At 35.0% G+C, this 20,940-nt stretch overlaps 1 protein-coding gene across 9 annotated transcripts in view; it reads right to left on the bottom strand.

Annotated features, from left to right (window-relative positions):
- FBXW7 (F-box and WD repeat domain containing 7) overlaps nucleotides 1-20,940 on the bottom strand; it is a 217,896-nt gene that overhangs the window by 72,677 nt on the left and 124,279 nt on the right. For 5 of the 9 annotated variants that reach the window (XR_004300497.1, XM_032412996.1, XM_032412994.1 and 2 more), the window contains 2 exons: nucleotides 19,171-19,220; nucleotides 17,966-18,544 (listed from right to left, as the gene is read on the bottom strand). Coding sequence is in view for 8 of the 9 variants with exons in the window: in XM_032412996.1 (XP_032268887.1) it covers nucleotides 17,966-18,475 (510 nt within the window). In the remaining variant the exon portion in view is untranslated. Of the gene's footprint in view, nucleotides 1-10,387; nucleotides 11,171-15,442; nucleotides 15,695-17,965; nucleotides 18,545-19,170; nucleotides 19,221-20,940 lie in introns of those variants that run through there. The other 4 variants (XM_032413000.1, XM_032413002.1, XM_032412999.1 and 1 more) reach the window with 4 other exon arrangements.

Below are 20,940 nucleotides of genomic sequence, written 5' to 3' on the forward strand. Positions count from 1 at the left end.
ACTCTGATACTCCTTCCATTGACAAGTGGAATCCGTTTCAAACAAAAAAGAATGTGTAAGTTATATTATGTGACTTCCTAGGATAGGTCATAAAAAGGAGATTCAGCTTTTACCTTACTTACTGAAATACTGACATGGCAGCCCTGTTTTAAGTAGTCTGATTGGCCTGAGGCCATCATGCTGTGAAGAAACTCAAACTAGCCCAGGTAAAAAGACCATGTATGTAGAAATCCTGAGACTACATGAAGAGAGAAAGATTCTTGGCCAGCCCCCAGCTGTCCTAAAGCCCTGCTATTTCACCTCTATTGCCACCATCTGACTGAAACCCTGAATTAGCAATGCCCTAGTGAGCCCCTTTCTAAATTCATAACCTACAATAACAATGAAAAATAATAAAATACTTATTTGTTATAATCTATAAAGCTTTGCAGTGACTGGTTAGATAACTGAAACATCTTGAAACATCTTACAAGACAAGAAGCTCTAAGAACACTGGTTTACTTCTGTGATATGATAAATGGTCATCCTAAGTAGAGCGTAAACTTCAAAACTTAGTAAGAATGGAAAAGATAACAGGAGATCCAGTATGAAAATTTGGGTTTTTGGGGTGGCAAAAGTTTTGGAGACAAATTCTCACCTTGATGATATCCATTTGAAATGAGGTGTTAAGTCTCTGGCTGTTTAAATAATAAACTTGATAAACTGTTACATATGATGCTGATGTGAATTTATATCTAAACTAGTTTGATATGCGACTAATAAAGGAAAACTCAACTTATTTTTGGATTTCCTACAATCATGCTTGTCTTACCAAGCAAACTCAAATGACCAGAGAAGGAGGCAGGGATAATGAAGGTAACAGGTCAGGTTTAAGACCTGGAAAGCCCATTTAAAAGGTACAAATGATTGTTATTTTGTAAGCACATGAGACAAGTAAAGCCAGATAGTACACATTTGCAAAAGAAAAAAGTCAGTATTTTTATGGGAACTCTCCAGATTTTTAAATACTGGCAACAAACTCAAATGTGTTACAAAAATACCATATAAGATACCAGTTTGCAATTTCTGTTATAGAGTGAAAAAGCATAAAAATTAAATATAAGATTACTGATATCTAAATGATATACAATAATGACTCTCTCTTAAAATTTTAATCTTCTTTTCATACCAGTTAACAGAGTGAAAGAGTAATAAGAAATAAACCTGAGAACTGAAACTGTTAAGTGATAAACATTACAGATGTACCTCAGCATATTTAAATTTTTCACTCATTAGACCCTAAGACAGATGGCAGCTATTGGTAAAGTACAAAGAATTCATTCTTGAAAACTAAATTTATAATGTAGACATATAGTAGCTAAGCAAATGAATAACTCTTGGCACTTACTTCCCAAATTCCCAAGTACTTCCTTTGTACTTCATTCCTCATTTGCATCTGATTTCCATAACCACAAATTTCCAGTTAAGACCAACCAAAACCAGAAAATTAAAGCATTTTCACTTTGGAAGTAAAGCAGCCTCTAAAAGCAATAGTTATTTCTAAAGCAGAGAAGCTACTTTTAGTAAGAGCATCAGCAAAGACCAAATGAACAGAAGGACATGGTACATTTGACCTAAGTAAATCCTTTTATGAAAAAAACACACAAAAAAAGTCCTACACATTATTTTTAGCGCTGGTGATCTATGAAAACAATTATCATTCTTCTATTTACATTTTACATAATTAGAAGTTAAAGTTTACATGCAAGATGCTACCCTGACAACGATTCTTACTACTAGGAGGAATCAAGTTAGCATTCTGTATCAGATACAGCTAGTAGGGAAACCAACATTTTACAAAATGTGTTCCCTAAAATGCATCCTAAATAGAGATAATTTCAACCTGACTCTTCTTCCATTCATAATGACTGCTTCCATTTGTTTATAATCATCTCTTAACTGTGAGAAATTTAAGTATTCCTGTAGTATTAAGCAGTAATTCTAGGACTGCTATAGAAGCAGTAAAGAGAATCTTCCCTTGTATTTATTCTAGTTCCAGCTATTCAGTCCAAGAGCACCCATGTATTATTATAGAACTAGCATTTCCCTCTCTCCTGAACATTTTCAGATGAGGCCCCAACACTACCAAAATTTACTTTAGGTTCTCTTTCAAATTCCTTCTAGGTTTAGCATTAATAACAATTTGAAGGAAAAAAACAACTGTCAGAATGCGAAAGTGCTGCATGGTTAGCAGCGGCAAAATTTACGCTATCAAACAGCTGGACTCTACGTTAAAAGTCACAGTGTTTTAGACAAAAATCAGTGGAATAGTTTCAACCTATCTAAGAGAGTAGGTACCTCTGGATCTAAAGATATTTTTGCATAGCATATTATGTATCCTGGAACAGTTAGTTAAGCTAGTTTTAGTATAATCTTATAACATCACGATAATAAATCTTATAAAAAAATAACAAATCTTATTAAGGACTATCAGTCACTTTTCTAAGTACTTTACAGATATTCTCATTGAATCCTCTCAATAACACTTTTTATTGATGATACTAATACCATCCTTAACATCAAGAGACGTTAACAGTTTGCCCAAGGTCAAGTTGCCATGAAGTAACAGAGCTAATATTTGAAAACTTCAGTCTGACTAGAGAGATCACAGTCTCTACTTACTGCTGTTCATAAGTATTTGCATTTGTTACAGATATGTTACTGAGGGCACAGTCTATTCAGTCACTCGTGAAGCCCCATGTGAGAAATTCCCTTTATTTAATATTAGGAAAAGGGTGTGTGTGTGTGTGTGTGTGTGTGTGTGTGTGTGTGTGTGTGTGTGACATGTTTTCTCTTCCTGAGGACTCAGAATATTCTCCTCTTAATTTTACCACAAGGAAACAGAGAGACAAAGTAATTGGCCAATGTTTTGCAAACTTTAATCTACATTAGAATCATGTGGGATTTTATTAAAAATGCACATTCCAACCCTACTGCTTTGGTTAAGTAGTTCTGAAAAGTAACCCAGCAACTTACATTGTTAATAAGCACTCCAGATGTTTCTGACACATCTAGTCTAGGGTCACACTTTGAAGAATACTGGTATAGGCCCCTATGAGTGGTCAACCTGTCAACAGCTTACTCCATCTCATCATAATTCATTCCTATCTTTTCTCCTGGCTTTGTCTTCATAGTCTACTCCAGTATTTTCCCTGGTACTAATTTTCATGTACATTTGATCATTTTATTCTATGTGTTTCTCCTATATATAGGCCACCTCAAATTCCTTGTGGAAGTTAGGATACACATTTCTTTGAAATGAGGCCAATTCATTTGGCAGTTTAACACCTAAAACCAGTATATTAAATTCATAAAGAAAAAAGTCCTTTGGTCACTGATTAAGGCATTAATGTACTATGTAAATGTTACACTTTTACTCCAAACAACTCCATGCCCATCTGCACTGGATACAAACTATTTTACTTATGCAATGAGTGATGAACAGCACACTCTTCTTCATATCATGTCTAATGAAAATGGCTGGTTCATACGTCAAACCAGCCTACAGAAATGCTTCTGAAAAACTTGGACACCAACATACAAAAAATTGAAAAATTCCAGAATTCCAGTGACTTTTCAGAAATTGGAAAACATGGCAGTATCAAGATTGCAATTTCCAAAGTAACCCCCTTTAGAGATGCTCTGGATCCCTGGGTCTTATGTTTAGTCAATTAAGTTCATTTAAATTACTTTTATACTCTTATTATCTCTCAAATTTGTGTCTCCTATAAACTATGATATGGGGAAGTGAGCTTAAGAAAGTTTTCTGGTTGAAAATCATTTCAGTATGGTCAAGGAGTCACTGATGGAAACTTGTTTTAATACAGGTGAATGATATTCTAGAAATGTTTCTAGTACTCATACTAACCTGATTTTCCCAAACCTTCTGACTTTTGAGGGAATCAAAGTGATCTTTTACCTTTGTAAAATACCACATACACTCAATTCTGTACTTGCCCCTCCTGCATTAACCTTTTAGAAATGAAATGCCCTTACAGTGGATGTAGGTATCTAGCATAGCAATGTTAAATGCAACAACTTCCTCCCTCCCACTCCCATAAAAGTTAGTATTAAATTTGGTACATCTTAGAAGGAAAATGGCAATTCTTTTGGTGCAATCATAACTGCTAAACTGAACCAAATTTTAAGTAGTAAGGCAATGTTTTCTCCAGATACATGTAAAAAAGACAATACTTTAATGTCTTCATCAATAGCATCTAATATTTCTCCTTCTCAAGGAAGAAGCAGTTCAGGCATCTCTCACCATAACCAGATACTGATTTCTTTTTTTACTTGTTTTACACTCTTGACCACATAACATTTGCCAAGTAGATTATGCTATGAATAGCTAATTTCATTACCTGAACAAAAAGATCAGAATTCAAGCTCAGTGTTTAATCACTAAGCTCATGTCAATCTGTCAAAATACAGCAATAAATGTTTTGAGAAAACTAGATAGATACAAAAGACAGCAAACACAAAGAAAATATAATTTTATCACAGTTAAAGAATACCATTTACATAGCAATGATTTTCATCTGAAAAGAAGGTTATCACTATTCAACAGGACTACCTCTTCAGTAAAAGTTAGAACCACAGTTCTATCACTTCATTATAGTACTAATTTGAGGCAATGATTTAAGATATTACAATTAGCAAATCTAAGGAAGAAAGACTCAAAAGATAAGGTTCTTTTGAGTCTTTAAATGTAGTATTGGCCTGTCACATGATCTTCTTACAGGTTCTCCTCTGTATAAACAATGTTCCCCTGAGTTCAACCTAATCTTTCTTCACAAAAAGTAAAAATAGTAAAGAGAAAACGTCCTTATTTTCCTCCCTGAAACATAAAGTAAAAATTATTAATGACAAGTACTCTCTAAAGTGTATCTAGGGGAGAAATAAAAATTTAACCAAGGTTCTACTTAAGACATTGAATTTCTTTATAAGGCATCAAAAATCAATATGTCAATTATACCTGAATAAAAAAAGAAAGACAAAAAAGATCAGTAGTAGTCTATAGGTTAAATGTAGCTCAAAGCCAGTTTTTTTTTGGAGCCTGCACAATGTTTCTCCTTCTTTAACTGAATATTAACACTTTTTGGGGAAGATGCACATGCGTACATGCACACACACACACACACACATACACATACATCCTGCAGTTCATAAGAGCCTAAGCAACCCTACCGGCTCAACTGTGACTTTCTTCACGCTCATTCACCCTATCTATCTGGACCCTGTAGACTACAGTTTTCATTTCCTCACTCTAAGCAACCAAAAGAAATTGAGGAAGAACAATCATCTGTTCAAATATTCTTTTAGTTCAGGATGCTGAGGTGGTTACACCATGCAAAATTACCTTCAATGCTCACACAAGAGGAAATTTGGACAAAACAGCTTGGAGGGATCATTCTTTTCTCACGTATATGCTGAGGAAGCCCAGAGCAGTTAATTAACAATGACAAGACTTTTGGTTTTTACTGTATTTATATGCAGATACTTGAGAAATTTCCTAAAAGCATTCTTATATTCTCAAAGCACAGTAAGTTTGTGCACATGTATACATTTATCCTAATGCTCACACTTTCTTCACTTTTTAGTGCTATTGTTTTACAATAGCAAAATAAAGAAAAATGTATCTTGTAAGTATGTATAGTAGTTGCTGGTTAAAAAAAAAGGACAACTTTAGGTATCTCACATATCAACGCACATAACCATTCTAAATATTAGTTTCAAATTCTGAGCAAGAAACAGTATACCAGAACACAAAGTAGAAGAGAGACAAGCAATTACTAAATATATTTAAATATGTTAAAAGCAGCTCTATCAATAGTAATAAGGTACTATAAGGCCCTCTAGTGTTCAGTGAAGAAACAGATGAATTCTTAATTAATTCTTACATGTATTTCATAGTAAAAAAATAATACTTTCTTTGATTTACTAAATATGCTAAACATACTCATGTATGACTTCTACAAAAACCTAAAAAAGTTGTATCTCTTGTGGCTTTACTTCTCTGTGCCTTCTTTTGAATGACTACCCACATTTAGAGTATTCACTGAAAGAATTCTGAAATGCTTTTGAATGTTTTCTCAAAAAAAAAAAAAAAAATTCCAACACTAAGCAGAAAAAAATAAAACAAAAACCCTAGCATTTCTCAATTAAAACTAAACAGTATTGAATTTAAGGCAATTTTCAAAGAAACAAAAATAATAGTGTCATGACTACAAATTAGGTATTTAAAACACACCTAATTTATATTCTCTAATCATAATTTCTTTTCCCTGTGTTCTACTTCCATAATTCATCCAACTTGGCTTTTCTCTTCATCATAATTTATAGATAAGAGATTCATTATAGCAACCAAAGCAAAGAAATAACATGAAAACTCTGTTGCCCATAAGAGATGTCAAAGATGGGACTGAATTTTAGGATAACAGTCAAAGTAAAAAGTAGACTTATAAGCAGAAAAGAATCTTGTTAATAAGATTCTTAAGATTGTAATCACTGATGAAAAGATTTTAAAATTGATATTACTGTCTAAATTAAAGTTGGTGAAACACTAATTTCAAAATGGACCCAAGTTTATTATAGATTTTTTAAAATATTTTTTAAATTTATATCATCTTAGATACTGGAGTTTGGGGGAGGAATTGATGGGGGGAGACGACTGGTATATGAGCAAAATCTAAATTAAACTCCCTGCTCTGTCATTCACTTCATGTAACATTAAGCAAATAATATTTCCAAGTTAAAACTTCACAAAATATAGGAAGATATTGTGAAGTTCCTGTACTTGGCATCAAGATCAATCCTCTAACTGGCAAGGAAAAGTTAAGTTGCCGATGGCATGGAAACTCTGAAAATAACCCTCTAAAGTACCAATCAGCTACTGGTAAACCATTAAGAAACAATATAAACAAAGAAAATTTAAATAAATTTGCTCAATATAAACCTACATAGATATCTGCAATATATTCAAATAGTCACCTAGAAAGTCTCTATACTTATTTCTAAAAATTCTGCCACTATTAATGAGCACTGGGTGTTATATTCAATTGATGAATCACTAAATTCTACCTCTGAAACTATCACTATACTATATGTGAACTAACTTGAATTTAAATAAAATTTTGAAAGAAAAGAAATTCTGCCACTATTCAAAGTTATGACTCCTCATTTTCATTTTTTTTTTTAAAGATTTTATTTATTTATTTATTTGACAGAGAGAGACACAGTGAGAGAGGGAACACAAGCAGGGGGAGTGGGAGAGGGAAAAGCAGGCTTCCTGCTGAGCGGGGAGCCCAATGCGGAGCTCGATCCCAGGACCCTGGGATCATGACCTGAGCCGAAGGCAGATGCTTAACGACTGAGCCACCCAGGTGCCCCCTCATTTTCATTTCTTTACAGCCTTCCACAACACTGTCTAATTCCTACCTACCCCTTAGGTCTTAACCTAGCCTTCATTTCCTCACTGAAGATATCACTGATTTAATTATTTGGATGTAGATACAAAAGCAGTGAGAACTACAAACCTGGGAGGGACGATGAAAACGCTAGGAGAGAGAACCTTAAAACAAAATAATCTTGGTAAGGAGGAACCTCATAAAGAAGGAGCCAAAATGGAAACCAGGTGAGAATGGAGGTACAATGGAAAATAGCAAACTAGAAAATCTAAAAGGGACAAATTTAAAGTTTTATACTTAGGTTCGAAAACCTATAAATGTTCACAGTAAGTGGAAGAGGATTAAACCAGACAGTGTCTGTAAAAATACAAAAAGATTTTGTTTTCTGAAAGTTCAATTCAATTTTTTAAGTATTTTCTATATGCAAAGTACACAGTCCTGTAAGACAGAAGACTAACTTAGAGAATCATGTCTATCAACAATCTAAATATATATAAATTTTAGAAAAAAAGCTGACTATAATTATAAGTTAAAAACAAAGAGCTAACGGAGATACAGATTTTGCTCAGAGTTCTGTGAAATATTCTTAAAGCAGGTGAACTTTGAAATGGATCTTCAAGAGGACAGAAATTTGCAAGAGGCTACAGGGTGAAAAAGACATTTAAAAGATGAGGAAAGGGGTGCCTGGGTGGCTCAGTAGGTTAAGCGACTGCCTTCAGTTCAGGTCATGATCTCAGGGTCCTGGGATGGAGTCCCGAATCGGGCTCCCTGCTCAACAGGGAGCCTGCTTCTCCCTCTCCCTCTGCTACTCCCCGACTTGTGCTCTCTCGCTCTCTCTCTGTCAAATAAATAAGAATAAAATTTAAAAAAAATTTTTTTTTAATTAAAAAAAATAAAAGATGAGGAAAATAAGAGACTCTTAATCACAGGAAAAAACTGAAGGTTGCTGGAGAGGAGGGGGGTAGGGGGAATGGGGTAACTGGGTGATGGACATTAAGTAGGGCGCATAATGTAATGACCACTGGATATTATATAAGACTGATGAATCACAGAACTCTACCTCTGAAACTAATACTACACTGTATGTTAATTAACTGAATTTAAATAAAAATAAAAAATGAAGTAAAAGCTTAAGCAAAGGTATCAAAGTAACCTAAATTCCCCTATGCTCAGAAATATCAAATAAACCTCTGTTGCTGAGATAGAGTAAGGTCAAAACAAGATGAAGGAAATAAAGTTTTTGAATTTTGTATATATTATACATATAATAATTATCTTTAAAAGAATAAAAGAAGGGCTCTCACCAAACTAGGAATTGAGGGAAAATTCCCCGACTTGACAAACATCTACAAAAACCCGACAGCTAATACCACACTTAATGGTAAGAAACTTTCCTACTAAGATTAGGAACAAGGCAAGGTTGTTCTTTCTCACTACTACTTTTCAACATCATACTGGAAGTCCTAGTTACTGCAGTAAAACAAGAAAAGGAAATAAAGTGTATGCAAATTGTGAGGGAAGAAATAAAACTGCCTTTATTCATATATAACAGGATCATCTATGTTGAAAATCAGAAAGAATCAAGAAAGAAACTCTTGGAACTAATAAGCAATTACAGCAAGGATGTAGGATACAAAGTTAATTTACAAAACTCAATCACTTTCCTATATACCAGCAATGAACCAGCAAATTTGAAATTAAAAATACTTTACCTTTTACCTTAGAACCCCCCAAAATGAAATACTTTTAAACAAAATATGTACAAGATCTGTATGAGGGAAACTACAAAATTCTAATAAGAGATATCAAAGAAGAGCCAACTACATAAAGAGACAGTCCATGTTCTTGGATAGGAAGACTTAATATAGTCCAGATGTCAGTTCTTCCCAAACTGATCTATAGATTCAATACAATCCCAATCAAAATCCCAGCAAGTTATTTTGTGGATATTGACAAGCTGATTCTAAAATTTATATGGAGAGGCAAAAGACCCAAAGGGCCAACTCAATAAAAGAAGAACAAAGTAAGAAGATTGGTAACACCCAACTTGAAGATTACTAAAAAGCTACAGTAATCAAGACAGTGCGGTACTGGTAAGAAAACAAAGGAACAAAATACCCTCATTTTCCTTTCCAAACTTGCTTTCTTAAGGATTGCTGCAAGATAAGTAGGTCTTGACACTTGCAATAATGAACTTAACCCACTTAGTTTCACCTCTTATCATGTTGGAAGGAATCCCTCACTGATCACAAGGACAAAGACGCATGTCTTGACTGGAAAAAAAGAAACCCTAACAGTAAATGAATAAGAAAAAATATACAAAGAACAACACTGGATAAATCTCCACCTTGATTATCGTCATGTCACCTAACATGAAGATAATAAGGACAATAAAAATGATCATATATGTTTGCATAGCTTTTTAAAATCTGTAAAGCATATCACTTTTATCACCTCATTTAAACTTCCATACAACACTATGCCATAAAGACAGCTATCTATTCCTGTTTAATGATGAAGAAACTGAGGCTCAAGGAGGTTAGTGGATGAGTCCAAGGACTATGCCTAGTGAGAGAAGAGCAGAGAGACAGCTTTTCTTACCTCCTGTTCTTTTCAGCACACAACTCTGCTTAATATTACCTACTCAAACTATACACTAGGGTTGTGATTCAACAGAGAAGAGCTATCCAAAGATGACTTCCACAAGTCACCCAGGAAAAATGTTGTCAATACAAGAAACAAACAAACAAAAAAGGAACATAATAGAGAGCCCAGAAACAGACATACATAAATATACTCAATCTCTGACACAGAAGCAAAGGCAATACAATGGGGCAAAGATCATCTGTTCAACAAATGGTGCTGTAACAACTGGACATACACATGCAAAAATTAACTGAAAATAGATCATAGACCTAAAGGTAAAACACAAACTAGAAAACTCCTAGAAGATAACATAGAAGAAAATGGAGATGGGGCCTTGGTGGGTATGGAGAGGACTTGTTAGATACACCACCGAATAAATGCACAATCTATGAAAGAAATCATTGATAACCTGGACTTCATTAAAGTTAAAAACTTCTGTTCTGTGAAAGATAATGTCAAGAGAATGAGAACACAAGCCACTGACTGGGAGAAAATACTTGCAAGAAACAATATGATAGAGGCCTGTTAACCAAAATATATGAAGAACTCTTTCAACAATAAATAAATGGACAGCCCAATTAAAAGACGGGCAAAAAAGATCTAAAACAGACACCTCAAAGAAGATGGCAAAAACCATATGAAAAGATACTGAACATCATATGTCATTACAAAATTTCAAATTAAAACTCCAATGAGATATCACTACACACCTATTAGAATGGCCACAATCCAAAACACTGACAACAAAAGCTGGCAACAGGAGCTCTCACTTACTGCTGGTGAAAGTGCAAAAGTACAGCCACTCTGAAAGGCAGTTCGGCTAACTTGGGTTGGGTTAACTTTTGGTAGCATGAAAACAGATGTTAAAGTAGTAGCTTTATGGGTTATTCAATAGCCCACCCCCTCCCAAAACTACTATTTCACTGAACTTCAAAATTTTAACAAAAGTGCAACCTGGACCCAGAAGAGATCTGGGTTCAAATCCTAGCTCCAAGACTACAATGCCCAAGAGACAGCTGGAAATGCAGGACTGAGGCTTGGGTGAAGGATGAGAGCTCGAGACATCATTCTGGAGTTATCTACCAAAGTGAAAACAGAACCCATTATACTCTTTTACCCTCTTCATACCATCTTCCCCATCACTAACAAACACAATGTTAACATAGATCAGGTCATCATAATTATACACATATGAAACAATTTACATCAGGAACATTTTGAGGATAACTATTTGTGGACACTTCAGAGAAGTATGTCATCTGCATAAGGCAAAAAACAATGGAATACTATTAAAAATTTTTTAATTCTCCATTCTATGGGATGACTGTTTTTTTGGTGTAGAAGGAAAATCCATAATTAAAATAATCTTTAATTACTTGGCAGTGCAGATACAGATTAAAACATGACTAACATTTAGACCTATTATGGCTTAAAATAATGTCAACAAATATTTTTAAAACTGCACTAGCAGGAATTAATTAGAAATTGATAATAAACTAAAATTCATTTTAGCATCCAATTGTAAGATTCACAAAGCATTTAGATATACAGATGTTTTAAAAGAACAAAGTTTAGAGAAACTTGGCAAATTCTACTTAAGGAAATGGTACATACCTATCAACTGGGAAGATCTGTGAATAGCATCCCCTTGGAAATCTATGTCATATTTTTAGTTTTAGTTTTATTAGAGATGGGCTCAACTTATTATATTATGTTCCCAATCCTCAAGTGTACTCTTTAAAGTATTTATCTATTTCTCTATTTATATTTTTTTCCACTAGAGGGTGATATGATGACTGGACTCTAAAGGTCATTAAAAAATACACAGATTGGTATCTGCTGTGGGGAATGAAGTGTATTCTGTGAGATTAGGGGTGGGAAGAGGAGAACTAAATAAGGTCACAGGCCTACATCTGTAAACTACCTGAGTGGCCCAGGCACTACAGTACTTGCTTTACATATATTATTTTACTTAATCCTTACAAAAACCCTGAGAAGTATTATAGTCTTATTTTACAGATAAGGAAACAGTCCAATGAGATTACATGCTTACTGTCATATAATAAGTGGCAAGATCAGAATGTGAATGCAAGTTCAAATGTGAAAAGCTCTTATCACTCTATCATGTTTGGGGAAAACCCATCTCCTCCAGTATGTTCCCTTCCCTCCATCTCCACTATCCTCCCCACATATTTAAGTTTTTATTTAAATTCCAGTTAGTTAACATAGAGTGTAATATTAGTTTCAGGTGTACAATATAATGATTCAACACTTCCATACAACATCTGGTACTCATCACAAGTGCCCTCCTTAATCCCTACTACCTATTTCACCCATCCACCCACCCACCTCCCCTCTGGTAACCATCAGTTTGTTCTCTATAGTTAAGAGTCTGTTTCTTGGTTTGCCCCCCTCTCTCTCTTTTCCCCTTTGCTCATTTGTTTCTTAAATTCCACATATGAGTGAATCCACAGGTTTAAAATTAGGTTAAGCTAGACTGAGTGAATATTTCTAGTGTGCCCTCCTTCACAAAGATGGGAAGCATGGCTCTATTCACTGGGTTATCTTTTCTAGTGGATGTTATTCAAGATACCTGCCTTACATAGCACTTGCTCTCTCTGGATGTGTTTTCACCTAACAGAATCTGAATTTAAGTTGTCTGTCTTAACAAGAACAAGACAAGGTGAGAGACTGCTGAAGCAGCCACCACTCTCTAGAACTCTACCTACAACAGAGTAGAATTTAGAGCCTGTTAGATTTCAGATGTTAGCCACATTGTCCTACAAAGTTTCCCAGGTGCTCTGGTTCAAGGGAGTGTTGGAGGGTGCTGGACTAGACACACAACTGTTATTCTGATCCCCTGATTAGCTAGTGATCCTTGTGCCTAATTTCTCTATTGTTTAGAACCTAGAAACAAGAAAAAGCCTCCGACTTTTGTCTATTTTAATAGACATTTATTTCTTATTTGACTCAAAAAAAGGATAAAAAAGCTGCTGAGTTGCCAGGAGAAATCTAACAATCGGGATGGGAAAAAAAAAAACGACTGATTTGATGTAAGGAATGAAACTACATGAGAAAGATGGAAGGCAACAAGAGAGACATGGAAAAAGCAGAAATTGGTGCTCAAACATAGTTCTCTTCATGAAAAGATCAGAAGGATATAAGACTTGGCCTAATAGTAATCTTATCTGCTTTTCATTTTAGCAGAAAGTGAGTTGCCACTCGCATTAAACATAAAAGGAGTCTTATGTATGGGCTGGGCATCTCTCTAGAAAACAAGAACTTTTTTTAATATGATAAGGCTTGTAGAGAGGGAATTAAGACTGAAAAGATGGGAATTCCTATTAGAGGAAGCAAGTGGACTTCATAATTTGTAGGCAGACTAGTCAAATACACAGAAATAGCCAGCACACAACTCCTGGTTAAGAAGCACGTTTGATGTACTCTCAAAAAGGTGGTATCTGTTCTCTGATCTCAAATTTCACTGTCATTTCTTCTTGTTACAATTTTAGCCTTGAGCCTTCATATCTTCAATTAATCCTTGTTAGCTACCACACAGAAAAGCCCTTAACGGAGCCCCCTATACCCTTTCTAAAGGGTAGCTCTGATGATTTAAAATGTGACACAGTATTAGAAAGCCATCACACTCCACAGTCTAGAACCCAGGCAGACCCACAGTTCAGCTGAAAATCTTATGTAGTAATGTTTGCCAAATTCTACCATAGGGGGCAGCATAGCACATGGAAAGAAAGGGTGTTTATTTGAAATTAGGCAGATCTGGATTAAAATTTCTGGTCACTTACAGCGTGATTTTGGGATGAATTATTTGGCCTCTCTGTAACTTCTACTTACTTACCTATCATAGGGACTTGCAAACAGTATGGGCTTAATAAATACCAATTCCTGACTGCCAGTACCCTTGACTTTTAACATTAAGATGGTCTGAAATTTCTAATGCATATTATTGCATAGCCTCCCATATGAACAAATCTTTGGTGACTAGAGGGAAAAAGATTGTCCAAAGAGTTTTGATAGTTTCAATATGTTTTCAAAGAAAAGACCAATGCAAGGAAGGATCAAAAAATCTTTTTTCTCAATATCATATTTGAAGAAACAGCATGTTCAGGAATGACCAATAAATAAGTATAGCTGTCCACAGGGAATGTTTAAGAAACTGCCAATAAATAAAATAAAATAACACTTGAAAGCTATGTTGGGTAAAACTATGGCTAATCCCATATTAACATGAAAAAAAGGGATATTTTTAAATGATTCTTATACCTCTACTTTTCTCAAAACTCACAGTTTAAGAAGACTTAAAAGAAATTGTGGGGGCGCCTGGGTGGCTCAGTTGGTTGGGTGACTGCCTTCGGCTCAGGTCATGATCCCGGAGTCCTGGGATCGAGTCCCGCATCGGGCTCCTGGCTCGGCGGGGAGCCTGCTTCTCCCTCTGACCCTCTCCCCTCTCATGCTGTTTCTCTCTCTCTCTCTTTCTCTCTCTCAAATAAATAAATAAAATCTTTAAAAAAAAAAAGAAATTGTGGCCTAGAGTAATGTCTGGAGAAGTGTTTTATGTTTATAATGATCAAGAATTTAAAGCTGCTCCAAAATAAAGTCTTTGAAATAATGAGAGCTCTTCCTTATTTACTATATTAAAAAGATTTATATATATGGGTGACTGACATTTTCTTTGTAAGCAATGAAGTAAGAGGTGACATCTTTAAAGTGTTGTTGAAAAAATAAAGTACTCTGGGAATAATCCTAAAGAAGAGATCCAGGAATAGAGAAAAAGGAAAATGGGCCAATTTCAACCTGAAATACTACTTCGTAGAAGGGCATTGTTGCCTTGGCCGTCAAATAGTTTATATTCTTCTTGCCATTTTTGTGCAGGAAAATGACCTCACGATAAACAATATATCAAGTGTGTGCACAAGCATACATACATATACATACACACATAAACACTTATGCACATCTATACATCTCTCCATGCTGTCACTAGTACTCAGTCTACTTCTGTGGCCTTGTATGTACAGCACAATAATTTGCATTCATGACTCAAAATACACTAGAAAAAACTGACTTAAAATTGTTACTTTGTTTTTAAGGACGTAACCAGATAACTCTATAAGACATATCTAAAAGTTCTGTTTACAGTTTCATCTTGAAGGGGAAAAAAAAAAAACAATAGAGCATCTGTCAAACCTCTGTACTGGTAGTTCTCCTACAGAACAACCTGATGACTTCTCCTTTTGGAAAAAGATGTTTTGTCTAGATGGCTTTCTTGTTTTTAATTTAAAATATAGCAGAACTCACTGATAGCTTTGCATTGTTCAACAAGGTTTAGTTTAGATTAAACTTCTTTCTTAAATAAGATAATGCAATAAAATACTAAACCCCATTCCCCAACCTGAACCCTCAGAAAAAAAAAGACATAAACCCCCTCTTTTCATGTAGTAACCTTGAGGGAGAGAGATCAAGAGACTGGGGGATAAAAGCTGGGTGGATTGCATTATAAAAGGTCTTAGCCTTACCAACAAAGCAGGCCTGTAGCTATTACTGGTAGAGCCATCTGGCTGAGATTCAAAGCACTGCTTCAACACCTTGAAACAGAGATGGTAGAATGGATATAAACCACTACTGAAGCCAGCTTCTTCTTAGATCATACCAACTAAATAAAATCTAAACTTGCAGACAGGCTAGGGAAATTAGGGATAAACATGTTTTAGAAAGGGTTTTAAGTTTCACAACCTTAAGCAAAAATGATAAAAGCAATTCAAGTATTAAACCTAGCATCTGAGATTTTTTTATTCCAGGTCAGGTTACATTAAAGGAGATGATGTTACATCTGTTTGTATATTGTTTATGGGCTAAACTGATGATTCACTGTAAAATTTAAAAATAAGCAAATAAGTGTAAGAGGACAAACTACTATGGACATTATTTTAATGTCTATAAAATAAGCTATTATTTGAAATAAAATGTTCCATTCCAAAGAACTGCTTAACTTATAAGTCTACTCTACAAGGATATTCACGATTTTTATTTAATTTTAAAATGATAAATAAAGAACCAAAAAGCATGCAAACATAAAGATCTATGTGCATAGAAGCCTGAGGGGGAAAAAAAGGATAGAAGTTGTGCTACATACCTCATTCATTCTGAGTATAATTCTTTTTACTTTTTCTCCTCTTAAAATAGACTGCCTAAAATATTGATTAAAATAAATTCTAACTCCAGCGAAAAGTACATGATGTTTTATTGAATTTCCTGTAATTTCAATAGCACCAAAATACAGAGAAAATAAAATTCAATGTAGAGAAGTCAGCACTTACTTGACTTAATTAGGAGCTAGTCAACAAGACCAAGCTATGTAAAGAAAACTCCTATTTCCAACCTTTATTATCATTTTCTGGGGTCTGTGTGTATTCACATTCTTTACAACTTAAAAATGTTTCAATTATGGAATATTTTAAACATACTTTAAAAACCACACAGAAAAATACCCATGAACCACCCCCATTCTGCAACCCAGCTTCAACAATCAGCAACTCATGGCAAATCTATACCCTCTTTCCTTTTCTCCCCTTCAGGATTATTTCGAAGCAAAGCCCAGGCACTATATCATTTCATTTTGACTATAATTTGATGGGGGGATGTGGGTGGGTGCAGAGAAGAATACAATAGAAAGACTGGGGAGTGAGAGAAATAATGCTACTTCTTTTTCTCTACAATCCCCACCTCTTGTCATAACCATAATTTTAAGAGGTATGACACCCAAGAATATTTTGAGGAAAGAAGCCCACATGCCATCCCAAAAAACAAGCCCTGGCAATTTCAACTTTACTGCAGTTGCCCAATCACTTCCTCCTTCCATTTCAGACAGACTTCAACGTTTCAGGACCTTCCTGCCTATCTAGTAACAAAGACAATACTGGGAAGCAGTGATAGTATATTCCAGTCCTTATTCTCTGGTATAGCCTCAAAGGACTATATCCAACAGCATTGGTTTTCTCAGCACTAGATTAATCACCAAGTCCTGGAGTTGATAAGATGTCTCTGGTTTAGACAGGAGTCTAACTACCCACCTTTTAAAATAGGCCTATGGCTAAGAGGTGCCTGGGTGGCTCAGTCAGTTAAGCATCCAACTCTTGACTGAGCTCAGGTCATGATCTCAGGGTCATGAGATCAATTCCCGGTGTTGGGCTCCACGCTGGGCATGGAACCTGCTTGATTCTCTTTCCCCTCTCTCGGCCCCTCCCCCCAACACCCAGCTGCACACACATGCACACTCTCTCTCTCTCTAAAAACAAAAACAAAAAACATGTCTATGGCTAACTCCATGGGCTACCACTAGCCGAATGAGGTAAGGAGGCACATACAACAGAGCTGACTCCTAGGAATGGGAAGGAAAACAAAAACTGCAAATAAGGGAAGTAGTGGCAGAAACCGGACAGTAACTTTTACCTTGGAGTAACACCTGCGAATACATAGCCCACCCCAACCACCTGCATTTTGTAAATAAGACAAGATTCTTTACTACTTGATTTACATAAAACATATTTCACTCCAACCCTCTCTACTGCACACAAACTACTAACCCCTGTCACAGGGATAAATAATAAATAATAAAATTTGATATTAATGATTTTTCATAGTAATAGGATCAATCACTTTCCCTCTATTTGTAGTAACATTATCCCATTATCAGTACTTCTATTTCTAATACCTTCCGTAAAACAAAACTTAGTTCATTTTATTATTACACATCTGAAGATTAATTTTGCGGCAATAACAAAGACTGTGAGGAAAGTTTCATTACAATGAATATGGACAGGTAAATGTCTCAGGAACAGCAGACTAAATATACTCACTTTTGTTGTCTTTGTATAGAATGGGGAGGAGAGCTGGTGAATAGGCAGGTCCACGATACTAGTGGAGTTTGTGACACTGTTACTATGTGTATGTTCATCTTCCCTGCTACTGTCATCAGATTGATCAAAATCATCACTCTCCTGGTCCATTTCCTCTTCCTCTTCATCCTCCTCATCTTGTTCACCAGCATGTTCTTCATCTTCTTCTTGCTCTTCTTGGTTTCCCAAGGAGTCCTCATCTACCGAAATGAATCGATTATTGTTTTCTTCCAATTGTCCTTGCTGGGAATCATTTTGGTCTCCAGGTCTAGGTTCTGCTCCGACGACCTCACCATTCCTGGCAGTGTGCCCCTCCTCTTGTTGTCTTAGCTGTTGCTGTTGCTGCTGCTGTTCCTCCTCAACCACACGATTCATCTGTTCCTCATCTGCCTGGCTTGAGGAAGGGTTACCTCTCAGAGAACCTCCAGTTCGTCGTCTTTTGCTGCCCACAGAGAGCAGTTCCTGATTCATTTCCAAAAGCCAGCTTGCTACTTCTTGGACCTTAGCTAGACTATCAGAAGATGCAAAGGATTTCACATTCTGTAGGGAAAAATGGGGGGGAAAAGAAGGTTTGTACAATCTACATTATCTTCCACTTTTATGTTCTATGTCTATATTCCAAATTTCACTAAAGACTGTAAAAAGTATTTGATGCTATTGAGATGTTCTTTAGGAATCAATAGAAAGTTTAAAATGTAAAAATTGAGACTTTATAAAGACATACACAAAAATCAAATAGTAAACAGCTTTAATATTTTAAAAAATAATTTTAGAATGAAACTTTATAAATTTAGTTGCTTTCACCAATAAAACATAATTTAACCAATAAAATGATTTTCAATTTTAGATCAGTTCATAAACTTTATCATTTATAAAACTTCCAGAAAATGTTATGAAGTATATCATAAAAAACTATTCAATGATCAGTTAAGTTCAGGAAATACTGAGGTAAACCAAGATAAAGAGGCTTTTTTACTGTAGGAATTTCCCAAACTTCTCTGATCATAGAACCTTGCCTTAAGACATGGTTTTCTGACAGGTACCAAGTATAATTGTTATGTTTTTCATTTTTCACAATGAATATAAATCAACTGGAGCGCAAATAAACAAAAAAAAAATTATTTTTATTTTCTTTAAAAAAAGGAAAAAAGTTCGTAAGTTCATACCCTCTGACCCAGTAACTCCACTTCTGGCAATCTATCCTAAGGAAGTAATCCTAAAACAGAAAAAAAAATTATGCAAAGGATGCTCACTGCAGCTTTATCCACAAAAGCAAAAAATAAAAATAAATGTAAATAAAAATAATCAAAACCCAAATGTTCAAGACAAAGGAATCCATGAGATGGGATATATATAGTGCAATCCCTAAACACGATGTGCATTTTAAAAAATTGTGAGAACATGGATGTTTGTATTATGCTAAGGGCAAATTACAGGTACTTATATGATCACAGCACGATTTTTAAACTGCATAAAGACTAGAAGACAATATTTCAAAATATAAACTACAATTAGGCAGTGGTATTATAAGTGCCTTAAACTTAATTTTAACCATATTTCTCAAATGTTACGTATCAAACACATTTGCTTTTATGTTTTATAGACTCTAAAATTTGATCTGATAAAGAATCTTTTCATAATGCTCATTCTTAAATTTCATCCTTTGCAGATATCTATATGGACATGTTTGAGGTTACATAAAATCATGCCAACACACTGCCCAAGCTCATATAAAATTCCTTTTAAAAATATCTTTAAGGTTTATGAGATATAAGAAATACAATATCCATATTCTATCATGTCCTAAGAATAAGTACATTATATTATATCACAATGGTCTTCAGATAAAACAGCCTTATTTCCTTTTCAAACCCTTGCCACCAGAGGTGAATCTCCCAAAGGGCCATAGTTCTCATTCCAAGTTTTGAAATGGGGTCTGAAAGTCTGGAAGGTAGTTTTAAAATAGCAGTATTTCATTTTATTTTCTCTCATCTACACTTTCTAAGAAAAAAGCTGTAGTGTGGGGGGGAAATTTTTTAATTCTAATTACAACTAGAAGTTAAGTATAGAAAGAGAAGAGTTCCAATGACTGAGCTGTGAGACACTCCAACATTCTGAGAGAAAGAATAACCAACAAAGATGACTAACAAGGAGAACTGGGAATGAGTGACATCCTCAAGGCCCTTAAGAAAGCATACCCAGGAGGAGAAAGTATAAAATTCCAACTATTGATGATAGATCAAGTAGGATGAAAAGAAAGAACTGACCATTGGATTCAGTAACATGGAAGTCACCAGTAACAGGAATTTTATTAGTTGAAATCTGATTAAAGTAGATTTAAGAGACTAGGAAGAGAGAATAGGGATGATGGGTACGAGCAAGTTAGGAATTTGCTACAAAAAAGGAACAAACTAAAGGGAGTGGTAATTGGTAGGGAAAACAGAGTCAAGAGAAAATTTTTTATTCTTTAAGATTGGAGAACTAGCAGTATATCGGTATACTAACAAGGATGACCCAGCACAAAACAAAAAGTTGATAATGTAATCGAGAAAGAGAAGAAATGGTGAAGTGATATTCGTAAGTAATTAAAAGGGGATGATGAGAATGAGTTCAAAATTGGAAGGACTAGTTTTAGTTTAAAAAATGGATACTTCATTTATAGTAAAAGATGGGAAAGAAGAGTGGTATTATAGGTACTTCATATTTATTTCTTTTTACCGTATTTCTCAATGTGGAAACAGTTGGAAACAGGTGGATTTTTGTAAGTGGTGGAAGTCTAGAAATTCCCTACTCATTCCTTCAATTATTTTCCTTTTCTTTTTAAAGTAGGAAGCAATGTCGCCATTATCATCAGTGATCTTGGGAGAGGAGGTGCTAGAAATTTGAAGAAAGGGGTTTGAAATAGTCCTCTAGGGAGAGAGGAGAGAAACTTTACT

This window comes from Phoca vitulina, unplaced genomic scaffold (genome assembly GCF_004348235.1).
Source record: "Phoca vitulina isolate PV1807 unplaced genomic scaffold, GSC_HSeal_1.0 scaffold14, whole genome shotgun sequence".
Lineage (NCBI taxonomy): Eukaryota > Metazoa > Chordata > Mammalia > Carnivora > Phocidae > Phoca > Phoca vitulina.